This window comes from Pocillopora damicornis, chromosome 7 (assembly GCF_964200805.1).
Source record: "Pocillopora damicornis chromosome 7, jaPocDami1.2, whole genome shotgun sequence".
NCBI classification, from domain to species: Eukaryota; Metazoa; Cnidaria; class Anthozoa; order Scleractinia; family Pocilloporidae; genus Pocillopora; species Pocillopora damicornis.
Genome location: NC_142676.1, coordinates 1728930 through 1746062, shown reverse-complemented (window position 1 = coordinate 1746062; position 17133 = coordinate 1728930). Strand labels below are relative to the sequence as shown.

The 17133-nt window shown below is 37.5% G+C and overlaps 1 protein-coding gene across 1 annotated transcript; it reads left to right on the top strand.

The window, feature by feature from the left end:
* Positions 1 to 1399: 1399 nt before the first annotated feature.
* On the top strand, positions 1400 to 9805 carry LOC113671732 (uncharacterized). Its single transcript, XM_089213256.1, has 10 exons — positions 1400 to 1493; positions 2493 to 2527; positions 3139 to 3184; positions 5729 to 5809; positions 6755 to 6835; positions 7702 to 7949; positions 8086 to 8156; positions 8628 to 8725; positions 8943 to 9052; positions 9373 to 9805. Exons 1-10 carry the CDS (start codon positions 1415 to 1417, stop codon positions 9733 to 9735), a joined length of 1212 nt encoding a protein of 403 aa, XP_089069382.1. The 5' UTR covers positions 1400 to 1414; the 3' UTR covers positions 9736 to 9805.
* Positions 9806 to 17133: the final 7328 nt, after the last annotated feature.

Here is a 17133-nt window from a genome sequence, read left to right as displayed (position 1 = left end):
TTCTATGCATTCCATTATTTTAACTGTTCATAAAACACTTTGTATCTTTCTGAATATAATTCAGGATATGAAATAAACTACAAGAGACGAATGTCGCCGTAAAAGATGCTCATCAGCTAACACGTGCGTCTCAATAGGCCAACGCTTTGTTGGCTTTCAAAGCATTTAAAAATATTCTGAGCAAGTGAAAGAAACTTGAAAGAATTTAATTTTCATTTAAGATTAAGATTTAAGATTAAGCCAAGAAATGCATTAAAAAACATCAAAATTTCAAACGTGAAAATTCGCTTTGGCTTGTGCTGACACTGAAAATTTGTCAGTTTCACTCTTTATCAGTTTATGAGTTCAAGTTAGCTTGTACCAGTAGTTAGCTTGTACTGCATCTCAATATGCAAACATTTTGTTGGCTTTCAAAGCTTAAATATTCCGAGCAAGTGAAAGAAACTTTTTTCCGATTTAATTTTCTTTCAAGATGAAGCCAATAAATGCATTAAAAAACATATCAAAAATTTCAAATGTGAAAATCCACTTCAGCTTGTACTGACACTGAAAATTTGCCAGGTACATTCTTTATCAGTTTACAAGTTTAAGTTAGCTTGTTACTGTAAGAAAAAAGGAGGCTCTGAGAACGACTGCAGTGTTTTGATGTAGCTATAGCTGCATAGTGAAATAAACAAATTCTCCCGGAGTATCATTCTTTGTTACTATAATTAGAATAAGTATGTGTCATAGCAAGATTTCTTTTCCAGATTTCAGGAAAATACGCTTCTGGGAGACTTCCGTTCTAAAAATTTCGTGGGGGAGCATGCACCCGTACCCCCCCCCCCGAAAATGAAATGAAAACCCTGTAGTAGGAACAGTGTTAACAGTGACAACAACAAAAAAAAGGCAAGAAATACTTAAAGTTGTTGCATGCTCTATACATCTTATTCTATGCTTTAAGCGCAGGCCTATTAATTTCAAAAGGTAGATGGAGGCATCCACAGGCAGACAAACGTTTTTGAAATTCCCTTGGATTTTCGATGTTGAAAAGCAGTCTGTTTTGGAAATTCCTTGTTTTGCAGATAATTTGATGTCTTATTAGCTCTTTGAGTTCCCTTTCACTAGAATGTGACATATTGTAATGCTCCAGTATCCTTTTTCACAAGAAGTACTCAATGTTTACAAGTGACGTGCAACTTGTATTTTGCAATTGTGATTTTCAAGTTGGACTCTTGTGAAAGGTTTATTAAATTTGATACTTACCATCTTTACACTTGCAGTGATACACCGGTAATTACAAGGTAGACACTTATAACATGGACTTGTGACAGTGTTTATTAAGCTAATTTCTGTCTACCCTTGTAAATGCAATGGCCCGACTTGTGGATTACATGTATAAAATTTTTATTAAATTAGCTTCAGTTTAGAGAAGATGCAAGGGGAAGAATATTTCAGTAGTTTCCTTGGATTATTGGATATGTGTAACCCTGATCATGAAGGAGAAATTGGAGGTAAGAATCTTAATAAGTATATAAATCAGTGTGCCTTCTTGGCTGAAAGGAATTTGTTTTACCAATTACTTTGTTGATTTTTACAGATATTTTGGCAGCCTATAACAAAATATTAACCCTCGGTCAACTTTACCCTACTACCTATTACTAACCCAGGCAAAATTCATTGGAAAGATCATGAAAGAAAACCATATATAGTTGAACCTGTAATCAAGCTGCACCATATTGAGCGCTCACCTTATATTAAGTGGTTGGTTGTCAAAGGTCTGGATTGTTTTTCCGGTCAAGTACTATAGTTTTCACCTTAGTCATGGTCATTCTTGACTGAGTCCCAACAGGCCTTTGTATTGTCCTCCATCTGTATTAAGGAATTATTTAAAGCAGAACCACTCAGATAAAACTATTAAGAATAATCTCTCAAGTCAAATTTTATTCTATGGTTATCTTCTGCCCAAATTCAATGTTAGTAATTTGATATCAAATCCTCAAAGCATTGCAGATTATCTTTCTTCTTAGGACTGTTGGGACCAAAGTGCTCTTTTTATCAAGTTTTATCCCTATTCTGTGGAACCTGTATTTAGCAGCCAACCTGTATCAACCCTTTACTTGAAAGTGACTAGCATCTAAGTTCTCCATACATTATTGCCCCTATATAAATAATCACCAACCAAAGGAGCTGTTGATTGTTAAACAAATTCTTCTTGTCAGCATTTAAAGAATAGTATGGAGAATATGCATGGTGATGTTAGGATGTTAATCCCAGGCTTGAACAGATTCTTTTGTACTCTACAGTACAATACGCAGCAAAAGCACCAATCCACCATCTTGACTCTTAACCTTATACCAAAGGGGGACCAAAGAAACTGATAGAATCATCGATTCCAAAACAAATTCACCCTTAAAGAAAGAGTTGTGTCAATTAATTATAAACGTCTTAGAGTGTAGCCTTAAGTGCTTCCTGTTGTGTTGGCTAAATTTATAACTTGGTACAATTTTTAGGTAGCACCCCACAACTTTCACAACAAAACCAACAGGTATGTATGTACATGTATAAAAGCTAACAATTGTAGTAGCAGTTAAATGGAATAATTTAATGCATTTTTGGACCACATAAACAACGTCGGAAAATCTCAGTGTGCATTTTGGTATTTTTATAAACAAGAGAGTAACTTTAGACGTAAAACTCATCATGTCAATTAATCCATTAAAATCTAATGAAAGTTAATCCACTGAATACCAATTTTTAATAAAGATATAAAAGGGAGGGTATTAGTAGCAGTGAAATATATAATTATTGAATGTATAATGATTGATCTATCAGGGGGGTACGATTTGTCTGAACAAAAGGTGTAGACAAGAAGTGCCTTAAGTACATGTAGCAGTTGATATAAAGATAGTATCTTATGCTCTTGATTGGCTTTCTTCTTTTGTAATGCAAATGATGCTCATTTTGACTAGTATTATACATGCTACATACGTGTACATTGTATCTTTTGTAATGAAATTGCTCTAGACTTTATATCCAGACAAATTTTCTCGGTTGGCAGTACACAATGTAAATCATATGAGAAATACTAAATTCATTGATATCTCTGATGATTGGCCACAATTTATGTAATGTATAACTATGTTTTTTCCAACCTAGGCTTTTCTATGGCCTTCTCAGCAGCCAACAGCATCTACAAGTCAAGGCGAGTTGTGATTATGGTGTATTTTGCCAATAAGCCAAGCTCGATTTCCAGAAATAGATTTTGTTAATTAGCATGTTTAACTCCCATGCGACTCAGGAAACAACAGCTCTTTACTTTTAACTTGGCAATTGAGTGGAAAGGTCTTGGTTTGTTTGTTTGTTTTTTTTTGTGATAAAATTAGAAATGTTATATACACATGAGAGATACTTGTAGGGAGCTTGACTAGTCGTTCCCAGGCCTCTCTATCATAGAATTTAAGGGTTTTATTTTAGGCAAAATACATATATTTGCATGTTATGCTCTCTTCAATTTTCTTGTCAGCTTTACGATGCTTGTCTTTGATACTTCTAGGCAATGAGCACATTTGTTTTGCTTGTTGCAACAGACCCCACAAGTAGCCATTCAAAATATACAGGAAATATATGAATCCTTTTCTCATCAAAGAGACACTTTTTGATGAGAAAACAAAAGGTGCATGTATTTCATGCGTCTATTTTATATCGCAACGTTTTGAAAACAGGTATACATACATATACATATACCTTCACATGCCGTCAGCTACAGGCCTCGCATGAAATTATCACCTTAAGGTTATTTTATTTTTGCTGGCTCAAGTAAAAGTTGTGCAAAGCATTTGCATTAAGCATATTTGATCGATAATCTTGTTTTTGCCGTGTGATTGCTCTTTTGAGGAAGGTTGAAAAAGAACAGCAAGGTAAGTATCCTTGCGACTGCAATGTGAAACATCTGTTTCTTTGCTAGTGAAAGTTCTCCTTGAATTATATCTTCTGTTTAAATGGTATTTTCCCGCTCCAATTACGTGACTCTATGGACTAGACTTTCTTAGATGAAATGCCTTTTTTTTAGCGAACGACCTGAATTTTTTTATGACGTAATCCTGCTCGAATGGAAAAATTTCACATGCAACCAAATGCTCAGTTAGTCAATTTTCCACGCAATTTTAACGTGCTTAGACGTTTTCTACCTACGAAATTCGCTTTTAACTACCTAATCCTGTGTCAATTTCTTGTAAACACCCTGGATTTTGTCACGTATTTCGCATGCACGGGACGAAGTCCAGAGGGCAACAACTAATTAAGGAGACCATGTTGATTTGGTTTGAAATATGATACTTTACTCTGCGTCCAATTTAAATTCACTTGTTCGAAGAACGGAGACCGCAAAATGTCTATTGCAGATAAAATAGAGTTTCACTTTGCTTCCCACTTCAACATTATGTAGAAGAATATTTTTGAGGCACCCAACTGTAACTGAATAATTTTTATTTTGTCTCTGACGAAGGAACGGTAGTAAGCATTGTCTTAGCCTGGGAGCTGGACGTTGTTTGGTCTAGTCACGCAACGGGGGAGAGAGTGCGTTGCTTAATCTTAGATGAAATAGTTTATTTTAGATCAATCGGAAGGTTTGTTTGTTAACCATTGAATGATATTTTCATCGGAATCTTTTAAAGTTAGATGCTCTTTTTCTTTTACAAAAATGCAAACGTCAGTTACTTAGTTTCCCATCTCAATCCTGCCATCCAAAAAAATACCTCTTGCATGCGTAGCATGCAAATTTTTTACGAAGTGCGCAATTAGCAAAATATTAAAAAAGATGTAACATAGAAACATGTTACTTCCACTTTCTTTTATCCAGTTTCATTCAATAGCATAGCGGTTTCATTGAGATAGTTTACGTATAATATCTGAACAGAAAAAGGCGGGGAGAAAATCGAGTTATAACCGTAAAATACGATGAAGGGGGAAGCACTCCTTAGTGTCTTCCATCGTGAGAATGACCATAGTAGACAAAGAATGATAACATTTGTAAGGTAGGGGATGTGCCTTGTGCTGCGTTTTCTGACACACGAATTCACATACCATGAAAGTTAATGTAATGGTGATGGTATGACTTAGGGATTAGTCACCAATAGAAACAAAAACCAGCCATCAATTAATATTACACCTGAAGAGGGCCAAAGAAACTGATCGGAACTTCCTATTAAGAAATAATTTTAACCTCGAAGAAACTGCGATGAGCAAAAAGAAAAACAATTGTTAATGAGAGGTCAAAAGATACTTTTAAAAATGTTTTGTTTCGTAAAACTTTTTCCGAGAATTACCCCTTGGTCCGCACTCAGACCACTCTTAACCGCATCGTCATGTTACCCGTCAGTGTAATTAAAAACAGAACGAGAGTCAGATAGTGTGGAAGAGATAGTTCAGTATGAGCACACTTTCCTTCGGTAATTATGATGATTATACTTCCATTTTGCAGTAGATTTGGTTATGAGTTCTCGCAAAATTTGCAGGAGATAAAAAAAAGAATTGAAAAGTTGGTTGAACTCGTGTAAAAGTATTGTTAAATTTGATACGTATCATCTTTTACGCTTGTAGCGCTCCACTGGTAATTACAAGTCGGGCACTCGTAACCTGAACTTGTGACGATGTTTATTAAACTCGTGTTCATCTACATTTGTAAATACAATGGTCCGACTTATAGATTATAAGTTTAAAATTTTTTCTCAAATTAACCCTGGTTCAGAGGAGACGCATGAGAGCGAGGATACCGATAGCATGAGCGATTCTTCTCTGGATGACGCTGACGATAGAGAAAAGGATGAAGGTAAGAATATCAATAAGTATATGGACCAGTGTGCCCTCTCCGCTGAATGGAGTTTGTTTTACCAATTACTTCATTGATGTTCACAGATAGTCGAAACATGATACTTTACTCTTCGTCCGATATAATTCCTCCTGTCCGAAGAACGGAGGCCGCAACATGTCTATTGGAGATAAAATAGAGTTCAGTTTGCTTTCCACTTGAAAATTATGTAGAAGAAATTTTTGAGACAACCGACTGTAACTGAATAATTGTTATTTTGTCTCGGTCGTTGAAACTGTAGTAAGCATTGTCTTAGCCTGCGAGCTGGACGTTGTTTGGTCTAGTCACGCAACGGGGGAGAGAGCGCGTTACGTGACGAGACCAAGAAACGGCTGGGAAAGAGACTACATAAATCGCGGCACCGATGCAGTTTATTATTGTTAACAATTATTCAGACATCAGTGGCAATAGACCTTAGAACACGTGTGTCTGAGTTTATTTTAGATAAATTGGAAGGTTTGTTCGCTAATCATTGAATGATATCTTCATCGGAATCTTTTAAAACTAAATGCTCTTTTTCTTTTACAAAAATGCAAACATCATTAACTTAGTTTCCCACTTCAATCCTGCTATCCGAAAAAATACCTCAGTATGAACACACTTTCCTTCGGTAGTCATGGTGATTATACTTCCATTTTGCAGTAGATTTGGTTATGAGTTCTCGCAAAATTTGCAGGAGATAAAAAAAAATTGAAAAGTTGGCTGAACTCTTGTAAAAGTATTGTTAAATTTGATACGTATCATCTTTTACGCTTGTAGCGCTCCACTGGTAATTACAAGTCGGGCACTCGTAACCTGAACTTGTGACGATGTTTATTAAACTCGTGTTCGTCTACATTTGTAAATAAAATGGTTCGACTTGTAGATTACAAGTTTAAAATTTTTCTCAAATTTACCCCGGTTAAGGGGAGACGCACGAGAGCGAGGATACCGATAGCATGAGCGATTCTCTTACGGATCTCACTGACGATGGAAAAAAGGAAGAAGGTAAGAATATCACTAAGTATATGAACCAGTGTGCCTTCTCAGCTGAATGGAATTTGTTTTACCAATTACTTTATTGATGTTCACAGATAGTCGAAACATGATAGTTTACTCTTCGTCCGATATAATTCCTCCTGTCCGAAGAACGGAGACCGCTTGAAAATTATGTATAAGAAATTTTTGAGACAACCGACTGTAATTGAATAATTTTTATTTTGTCTTGGTCGTTGAAACGGTGGTAAGCATTGTCGTAGCCTGCGAGCTGGACGTTGTTTGGTCTAGTCGCGTCAAGAGCGCGTTAAGTGACGAGACTAAGAAGCGGCTGGGAAAGAGACTACATAATCGCGGCACCGATGCAGTTTATTATTGCTAACAATTATTCAGACATCAGTGGCAATAGACCTTAGAACATGTGTGTCTGAGTTTATTTTAGATAAGTTGGACGGTTTGTTCGCTAATCATTGAATGAAAAAGGCGGGGAGAAAATCGAGTTATAACCGTAAAATACGGTGAAGGGGGAGCACTCCTTAGTATCTTCCATCGTAAAACATTGGAACTGATGCTTCCCACCTGAGATCATGAGAATGACTTTAGTTGGCAATGAATGATTACATTGGTGAGTTAAGTGGATGTGCCTTGTGCTACATTTTTGAGAGGCCAAAAGATACTTTTCAAAATACTTTGTTTCGCAAAACTGTTTCCGAGGATTACCCCTTGGCCTGCACTCAGACCACTCTTAACCGCATGATCATGTTACCCGTCAGTGTAATTAATGACAGAATGAGAGTTAGAAAATGGGGAGACGATGATTCAGTATGAGCACACTTTCCTGTAGTAATCATGATGGTTATACTTCTATTTTGCCGTAGTTATGGTCATGAGTCCCCGCAAAATTGGCGACGACATTGAAAAGATGAAAGAAAGAATTTCCTATATGGAAGCAGAATTGGTAGCTACTTGCAAACAAGTTGATAAAGTGTTGGAATTGTGTAGCAAGACCAATGAAGGTATAGAAAATATCCAAAAGAATTTGCAAAAGCTGCAGAACAATGGGAATGAGAGTACAACTGGAAGGAAGCGCAGCAGGGAGAAACAGAAGGTGGACCCCCTGTGTCGCGTAAGTCACCTGTCAAAAAAGTAGTCTTCAGTTCGCTTATACTCAGGAAAAAATTAGGAGAAACAATTTTCTAGACCATGTCGTGGAGAAATTTTCACTTATCTAACACAAAGATGTGCTTTTATTTTCAATACAGGACACTTTTCGAAAGACGTACAAAAGTCTTAAAAAGAAAGATAACTTTCGGGGATTTAACTTCACAGGAAGGTAAATTTACTTAACATTTTGGAAAATCTATCTGTAAAGGATTACGGGAAAGACATAAGTATTTATTTACTTGATATATCTGGATTATAACTATAAACTCGAAAGCAGAAGTTTGAATTGAGGTGAAAGTCAAACAAAGCCTCTAGGAAACTGAAATATTAATGAAGAGATAAAGACAAAAAAGCTCCAAAGACTTTGAAGCAGTTTTGGAAGAAACTTAGGAGGAGGTACGTATCGGTTGTACAGTTCTCCCGTGTACAAGGATTCCCTTGTCCAGCGTTGCCAAAGTGTACCGCATAAGGATCGACCTCTGAATCATCAGTGGCCTGCCAACAGAGACTCCCTACAGAGTGATCCTCAGATCCGAGAAATCAACCCTCAGTGACAGAACGACTTAATTTGTTGCAAATCAGGTTAAGACCAAGAAAATAATGCAGTGGTGTTTTTTTTTTCATTACTTTCCAATGCAAGCTTTGACTCAGCGGAAAACGAGGAAGTTTTAAAGAAAGTGAAAAAAAAAATGTCTGATAACAATGGCTCCTGCAAGTGGACAGATGAACAGATAAAAAGTAAGTTGGTCGTAATTATTTCTCTTTACCTATCATTTTAGCTTTTTTCATCTTCTTGTTGACTTAAGTTGTTTCAAAGTTGTGGATCTGTTTATGGCTAATTTCGTGTACGCTGTACATTATAATTTGCTTCTTTACCCCGCCAGCCCATAAATGCTTCTTCGGTTCTTATGCTTGCCGAAAATGTGAAACTAACCTGGTATTTTTTCACTTACAGATGTTGGTCGAAGATATTTCTTGTCTTTGTACGAAACAGACAAGAAAAAATCTGACAACAAGTACGACGATCACAAGACAAATAGTCGACGCCAGAACAGGAAAAAACAGGTTTGTGCGCGTGTGTACGTGGGTGGGTGGGTGGATGTGTGTGCGTGGGTGGGTATGTGTGCGTGTGCGTGGGTGTGTGTGTGTGGGAGGGGGGTTCGGTAACATGGGGAATTAAGAAAGCTTTATTCGATTATAAATAAATTTGCCAAACGCTTGCAGTAATGCTAATCTCCAGAGGCAATCCTCTCATGTAAATGATTAGGTTGCCATGATAACTGGTAGAGGTGTCAGGAAAGCTTGAGTACTGAAATTATATGACCTTAGAATTTTTGGGCCTTATTTCATTGCTTTTGTTTTATAATTTTGTTACTTCGTTATAGAAATTGAAGAGAAGAAGAGAAACACTGGATAAGATTGATTGGGTTAGACGTGAAAAAGGAAAGGCATCTGAGGTGCTCACTGAGGAATACATGTCATCAGAAGTGTCGGAATCAGGAAAAGAGTCGCTATCGGGTGATGAAGGGTGTTCTAAAGCAAAGAAGTTGTACATCAAAACAGTTCCGTGGGAGAGCGAAGATCTCAAAGCATTAAAAAGCAAACTTGATGAAGAGTACGCCAGCCATCAGACTTCTCACTGTCGACGTCGCGAATTTCAAAGAGAGAGGCGTGCTAAAGACGTTTCTTCACGTCCAAAACCTAACAACGGTCCATCATGGGCTTTCAGAGAAGACGATGGACAGTGACGTCGACAAATAAAACCCGGATTGGAAGGCTGAACTTTATCTAGTATCGAGGACACTTTCGATGTGTACAGAATTATACATTTCTTACGCATTTTATGATAAGGATCAAATCGAAGCTATGCATTTTTCAATTAATGTTTTAGCATTTTTTAGTGAACTTTATCAAAAAAGGCTAAAACATCAATTACTGAATGAAAGCTTCGTAGTTTTCAATAGATGTTTTAGTATTTTAATGATGAATGGAAGCCACGCATTTTTAACAGATGGTTTAGTATCTTATGATAAATGGAAGCTGCGCATTTTTCAGTAAATGTCTAAGGTAAATTAAAGATTATTAGATTATTTAGGCTTATTTATTTATTTTATTTATTTAGGCTTTCAGTAGGATTCACGCTCTTATTACGTAATGCGTATTACGTAATGCGTATCACGCTATTTTAGTGAATAGCTCTTATGTAAGCTTCTGGAATGTGCTAGAACATTTTGTGAAAATATATAAACCTGTGGTAGCCCAGTCATAGAATGCCTTTGTTTTTTTGTCGTCTTTTTTTTTTCCTCCGCCACAAAATGGAAAAATTGCGCAATAGTACCCAGTGGTCATTGGGCCCTCAACACCATGACAACTAACTGTGATATAATGAGGGTGCAGGTATTCACATGCTGATCACGTGTTATCTTGATGATGATTGACGTTGTCATGCACGGACAGGGCCGGGTCACATGACGGACCCCGAGATTTTTGCTTAAAACATTCTTTTGTCAGCCATTTTGTACGATGGCCCAGGAGGCTCACAGACTAGTCCAGTTTTATTTTTCACAGTCCAGTTTTATTTTTTCACGTCCAGTTTTATTTTTTCACAGTCCAGTTTTACTTTTTCACAGTCCAGTTTTAATTTTAATTTAGTCACCATATCTCTTCCTACTAATACATACGCAAGCTCACGTTTAACAGCCATATTAGAGTGATTAGAGTGATTTAGCGAGAGGACGGGAACGTCATTTCAGAACGGGAAAGCGCGCCGATAGTCCGGACACGACTCTATTTCGACTTCCGGTGTTAGCGTTGCCGTTCTCCCCAACAAGGTCACGACGTCATTACGCTGGTTTTCCCGCCGCGATCAAAACGCCTGGGATTTGCGTAAATTTTGCGCTTATAAACGAGATAATGCTGTTTGGAATTATTTCAGAACTCATTTCCAGGATAACCAGGTTCCTTCCTTTGTTTTACTCGATGTATTTTGGGAACATTTAGCGCTTCATTTATGCTGAATTCCTGAAAGGAAACACAATCGTTGGCAAGCGCTGGATCCAAGATTTTAGGGTTCACTACACTTGTAATTGAGCAAGGCTTAAAACAGCGAAAGCGCTGTTCTTTGATACATTTCTTTAATCCGGTATGAAAACTCTTAGAATGGGACGCTGTTAACTTTATTAAGAATCAATTCATCAAAAATTAAACTTGTGTCATGTTGAAGTTTATCAAAATGAAATATTGCGACGCTTGCCTACTGTATTATTCAGTGTTATTTTTTTTTTCAGAGGGACGGTAACGAATCCTGCAATCTGATTGGTTCTTAACCCGGTCAGTATTTCCTATCTCCGCCCACGGGCAACGGTAACGCTTTCGTGAGTCGCCGAGTGCATCCCTACTTTCGTTGCCATTTTTCATAAATATATCTCGTTTTTCCGGCTGGAAAGTATTTTTAACCAAAGACGTCCGAGCCGATAAATGACTTATTAATCTTCTCTTTTCTCTCCCTCAAATTACTTTGGTTGACAGAAAAATATTGGTTTCAGAAATAATTTGTATAAGCAATAGTGTCATTACGTTGGTTGACAAGCGGCCTAAAAACCGTCTGCAATTAATTTTAATCGTTCACAGTTGAACTCATAGTAATCGATGGAACTTTCATTACTGGGATACCTGTGGTAGCCCAGTCATAAAATGCCTTTGTTTTTTTGTCGTCTGTTTTTTTTCCTCCGCCACAAAATGGAAAAATTGCGCAATAGTGCCCAGTGGTCATTAGGCCCTCAGCACCATAACAACTAACTGTGATCCAAGGAGGGTAAAGGTGTTCACATGTATTACCTTGATGATGATTGACGTTGTCACGCCCGGACAGGGCCGGGTCACAGATGAACCACGAGATTTTTGCTTCTTAAACTCTTTTGTCAGTCATTTCGTATTCGTTCTGGGGCTGTTGCTTTGGCGACGGAGGTCCAATATCTTTGTTTACGATTACGTGGAGCTTTATGGTGCAAACGCTCAAAATACTTACAGACGCATACACAAGTAGTATTGTTCGCGGCCAATCCACACTAAAAGATGTTATTGAGCGGTATTTTAGGAACGGATTGAGTCGCGAGCACTTGAAAGCCATGAAAGCCTTGTATGCCAAGTATGCCAATGTCTTAGTTGAAAAACGTACATTTGTTGAAAAAAGCAAAATCGTAAACCTGAAACCAAACTGCATACACTCTATGCAATCTATTAAACAACACTCGTGAGACTGAAGAACAAAACTCTTAATACGAATGGTCAGCGGGGAAACAACGTTAATACTTCATATAGAGACATATTAGTTGTAGTTGCGGAAAACAATGGTGTTGTAAAGCCGAAATGTCAACAGGAAACTCCGCTAAATAAAACGTTAAGCAATTTTTCAAAAGTATTGATTATACAAATATTTTTTACTGCTGTAATAAACAATGGAGGCATTGGAAAGGGTATCGGTGGCATCCGGAAAGATATCAAGAAGAATCATAATGTGTCTTGTGTCTTTATTGTTCAAAAGATAAAATTACATATCTTATGTTACATTAAAAAGAAAAGGATGTAAATAAGCTTAGGTGTATCTAAATAAGATAAGTATATACGTGGAAACAAATACAAAAGTCTAATACAGGAAGTACACTTTTACAAAGCTACATTGTACTTAAAAACAATTCTATTAAAAAATGTATTCTTAAAACGGTTTGTGCGAATGGCGGGCATGACAGGGGATTTATTTCTCAAATTATACCTCGTGATCTTGGTCTCAGGGAAGTAGGCTCTAAGAGGATGGCTCAGGATAGTTGAAACCTTGCGACAAATTTTGTGATCTTGCGTTTTAAGTAAGTCACCTATCACTAATTTCTTAGATATGTAACTACGTTTAAAACAACGATCTAAAAACTGCTGGGCTATAGTTAGCTCTGACTCAGAGGCCCCATGCACAGATAGAGCATAAGTAATATTAGGTAGGACAATGGAATTAAATAAAACATCTACTTCTGCTTGGCTACATCCTTCTTTGCGGAGGCATCTGATAACGTATAAACATTTATTAGCTTTACCTAACTTTTCTTTTAGGTGAGTACTGAATTTGCAGTTCGGCTGAAACGTGAGACCAAGAATGGTTATTGTACTAGTCTGAGGTATGCCAAAAATACTTTTGTAGGCCTCAGCAGTGTGACCTTTTTTATACATAACAAGCTCTTTACATTTAGTAGAATTTGAATTCATTCTATTTTGGCTTGCCCACTGTAAAAACTGATTTATTAAGTCTACAGAGTGATCTTTATAATAATATACCGGAGCAATAATCGTACAGTCATCAGCGTATTTGAAACCAAGTGTCTCGTTTCCTAATTTAATTTCCAGATCGTTAAGAAATATATTGAACAAATAAGGTCCTGAAACACTACCCTGGGTTGTGCCCTTGTTAACTGTTTTCCAATTACAGACATGATTCCCGAAAATAACTCTTTGTTTTCTATCTCGCAAAAAACCTAACCACCAGTTTATGATATACGGGTTAAGTGGTAGACTCTTAAGTTTCTCAGCAAGGAGTTGATGGCTCACAGAGTCAAAGGCCTTACTGAAATCCATCGCGAACATCCGCACTGCCTTGCACTTGGGATCGTCAAGAAACTTGCAGATCTTATTCTGTATAAGTAGCAAAGCATCTGTGCAGCTCCCTCCTTCTCTATACGCGAATTGACTATTCAACAGCTGTTCTTCTACCGGCCTTTGGGCGTGAATCTTATAGACTGCCTTTTCCAGGGCTCTTGCTATTACAGGGGTTACGTTGATCCCCCGGAAGTCCCCTCTTGCCACTGGAACATCAACTTTTGGCAGTGGGTTTATACTTGCCCTTTTCATATTTATGTTTTGTAACTTACTGCGTGACGTGCGTGGGGAAAAAAGAAGACCAAAACCGTAACATAATCCTCCCACCTTGCTCCCAAAAATCTTTCAATCTTTCGCAACTTCGCCGGTTCCTTTCCGAAGGTCTGGCCAAGCCTTTATGGTCATTGGCCCCCGTATGGCCGCTATGACTTATAAATACAGGTGTTTAGTGTTACTTGTAAAACTTCCCGAAAAAGTCTACGACAGTTAGACGAAACGCGTCGGAGAATAAAGAAGTTTTGCAACTACTGTTCGCAGAGCGCTGCTCACCAGTTTAGTTTTAAACACTATTTTGAAAAATTAGTTGCGATAGCTGAGGCCAGTTTTTCCATGCAAGTAGTCTGGACATACCTTTCGTGGAGACGCCAACACAACATTTATTATTTAACTTATTGGAACTCTTTACCTAATTTTGTTATGTCAGCTTCCAGTTTGAATTCCTCAGAACTCGATTACTGAATTATCCCTTACATAGTTTTGTTCTGTTATCTGGAAATGAGATTTATTCAGATTTTACTTTTTGTTCATTGTTTAGATGTTTCTCTAGCTTCTTTCTTATACAACGTATAGTTATTTATATTAGCCTTGGAGAGCAGTTTTTATATGGGAATTCAGTTTCCCCCATATTGCTTTCCTTTACCTACTGCACTTTTACCTATAGTAAAGTTCGGGTATAACGCGCGCTGTCATTGGTTGAAAGAGCGTGCTCTATGAGAGTTTATAATAAAGTTCGGATATGACGCACGCTGTCATTGGTTGAAAGAGCGTTCTCTATGAGAGTATAGAGAGAGCATAGAGCTGAGCTAAAGCTGTCACGCCATCTGCCAAATTGTACTATGTTGGACCTTTTTCGGGACTTCTTTTTAGCTTTTTTCCGATAATTGAAAGTGAAATTTCGGAACAAGCGAGCCAGCAAGTAGCTAAAGAAGAACCAAACAAAGGTTTGTTACCATACCAGGCGCCGTAATTTACGTCATTAAAACGTGAGCAGATACGAAAATCCTCACAGGAAAAACAAAATAGACATTCCGAGTTTTAAAGATTAATTCACGCTCAGTTAGATTGCAAGCTTACGTACGGTAATAAAAATCAAACACAGCTAACACTCGTATAGTATATAAAGTTCAGAGTTCAAAAACAAAACAGAAAACAGAAATGATGAAAAATATAACCAAACTGGCATAACTGTTAAAATTCACACTAATCATGACGGTGCCTGAGCAAATATGATCATGCTGAAGTCCATCGCGGCTCGCTTATCATGGCGATCTCCGGTTATCACAGTAAAGCAAGCCTCAGAAACTACATCGGCCGCCCTTCGAGTGAAAAAAATAAGAGCTCGCTCTGATATCCTTTCCGATGCGTTGAGTGGAAAGTCACATCAGTCACTGCAGCCGAGTTTTGCGGCGCTGTCATCCCGTGCGATCTTCATGTTCCGGTGAATTCGGCTGTCGTTCATTTAAAAAACACTCGCCTTGAACAGTTTGTTTTCTACCTTGTCATGTAAAAAAACTCGCGTGTTTTTATGAGCCATAATTCGGCTGTAGTTCACTGAACATTTCACTTCAAGATTCTGTTTTAAAAACTTCAGGCAAAAGCGTTAAATTCGACCCGCCGAACTATTTTAATTTGTAAACTATCGCAGATTGTGAAGTTTGATAGTTTGATATAAAACAAATAGAGAAGCCTTGACTGTGCTCCGTTCTGTTATAAAGCACTTAGGAAGCGGCTAGAGCACTCTTTCGTGCTCTAGCCGCTTCCTGCGTGCTTTATAACAGAACAGAGCACACTTTAGGCTTCTCTATTTGTTAAATAGCATAGAACTGAGCTAAAGCTGTCACGCCATCTGCCAAATTTTACTATGTTGGACCTTTTCCGGGACTTCTTTTTAGCTTTTTTCCGATAATTGAAAATGAAGTTTCGGAACAAGCGAGCCGGCAAGTAGCAACAGAAGAATCAATCAAAGGTTTGTAAACATACCAGGCGCCGTAATTTACGTCATTAAAACGTGAGCAGATATCTCAAAGGAAAAACAAATTAGACATTCCGAGTTTGAAAGATTTTCACGCTCAGTTAAATTAACAGTAGGAATGTTTTAATCCTCTTTGTCAAGGCAGTTTACACATTCCCCGCAGTCATTCTTAGTGCAGCCTAGACATTTTCTACATACTGCCTTACGTTTGTTTCTGTCTATGTGCGGTACTGTCTGCCCTGTCTTTGTAGGCTGTGTTGCTGTCTGTCCAGTAGTTGTAGTCCGTGTTACTGTCTGTCCAGTAGTCGTGGTCTGTGTTACTGTCTGTCCAATAGTTGTAGTCTGTGGTGCTGTCTGTCCAGCAGTTGTAGTCTGTGTTGATGACTGTTCAGTGGTTTCAGTCAGTTTGGCTTTTCGGTGGTAATTTGCTTTATAAAACGTTTTGAAAAGATTTTTGGCTCATTCGTTTTGGAATACCCAAAAACTTCTCCCCGGGCCCTTTGGTTCCAAAGGAATGCATTTCCACACCTCTTCCACAGTCTTCTAGTATCATAATAGCAATGTGGATACCATTTATTCCAGCATGTACATTAGCAGCCTGCAATAATAAAAACAAAAACAATGAAACTGATAGTTTTTAACCATTCTCTATTCATCCTGTAACTACGATAACAAGCCTCGTGAGGCCTATTGAAATGAAAAGCTTGCATTTACTAAAACAAAGAGCAATTTTATTCAATGTTGATGAAATTTTTCGTAACACTTTTCATAATTAGTATAACCTTAACATTTTAAACTATTTACAAAGCAAAAAGGACAAACGAAAGTTAATGCAATGTCAAATTTGTATTCCAATAAAAATGTATGTTTGTGTGATTTTTTCGGTCGCTCAAGAGATTTCCCCGATTGAAAAACAATAAAATAACAGCAAAACTATTTTATGTTGATGGGTAACTTCATGTGTGTCACACCAAAAAAGAAAATTCTCAATTACCTTTCTAAACAGCTGGTGCTTGTGGTATGAAAATTGATTACTGGACACTGGCTTGATAACAGGCTGTCCGGCTTCTGCAGTTCGACTCCACATTGTTTTCATTTGTGACTCTTTAAATGATTTGTTGATTCTCCGCACCTCTGACAAGGCTTCCAATTCCATTTGATGTTGCCCTTAACGAGAGTCAGAGTAAAGACCAAAAATTAACAACAGTCAAATAAATAAATGAAATAAATAAATAACTTTATTTACAGGTCAAAT

What these genes read in the sequence shown, in the direction of transcription:
- LOC113671732 (XM_089213256.1), top strand. Translation starts at nt 1,415, where the DNA reads ATGCAAGGGGAAGAATATTTCAGTAGTTTCCTTGGATTATTGGATATG. An exon ending in CGATGGAAAAAAGGAAGAAG is followed by an intron (nt 6,836 to 7,701) that starts GTAAGAATATCA and finishes ATTTTGCCGTAG; the next exon opens with TTATGGTCATGAGTCCCCGC. An exon ending in GCCAGAACAGGAAAAAACAG is followed by an intron (nt 9,053 to 9,372) that starts GTTTGTGCGCGT and finishes ACTTCGTTATAG; the next exon opens with AAATTGAAGAGAAGAAGAGA.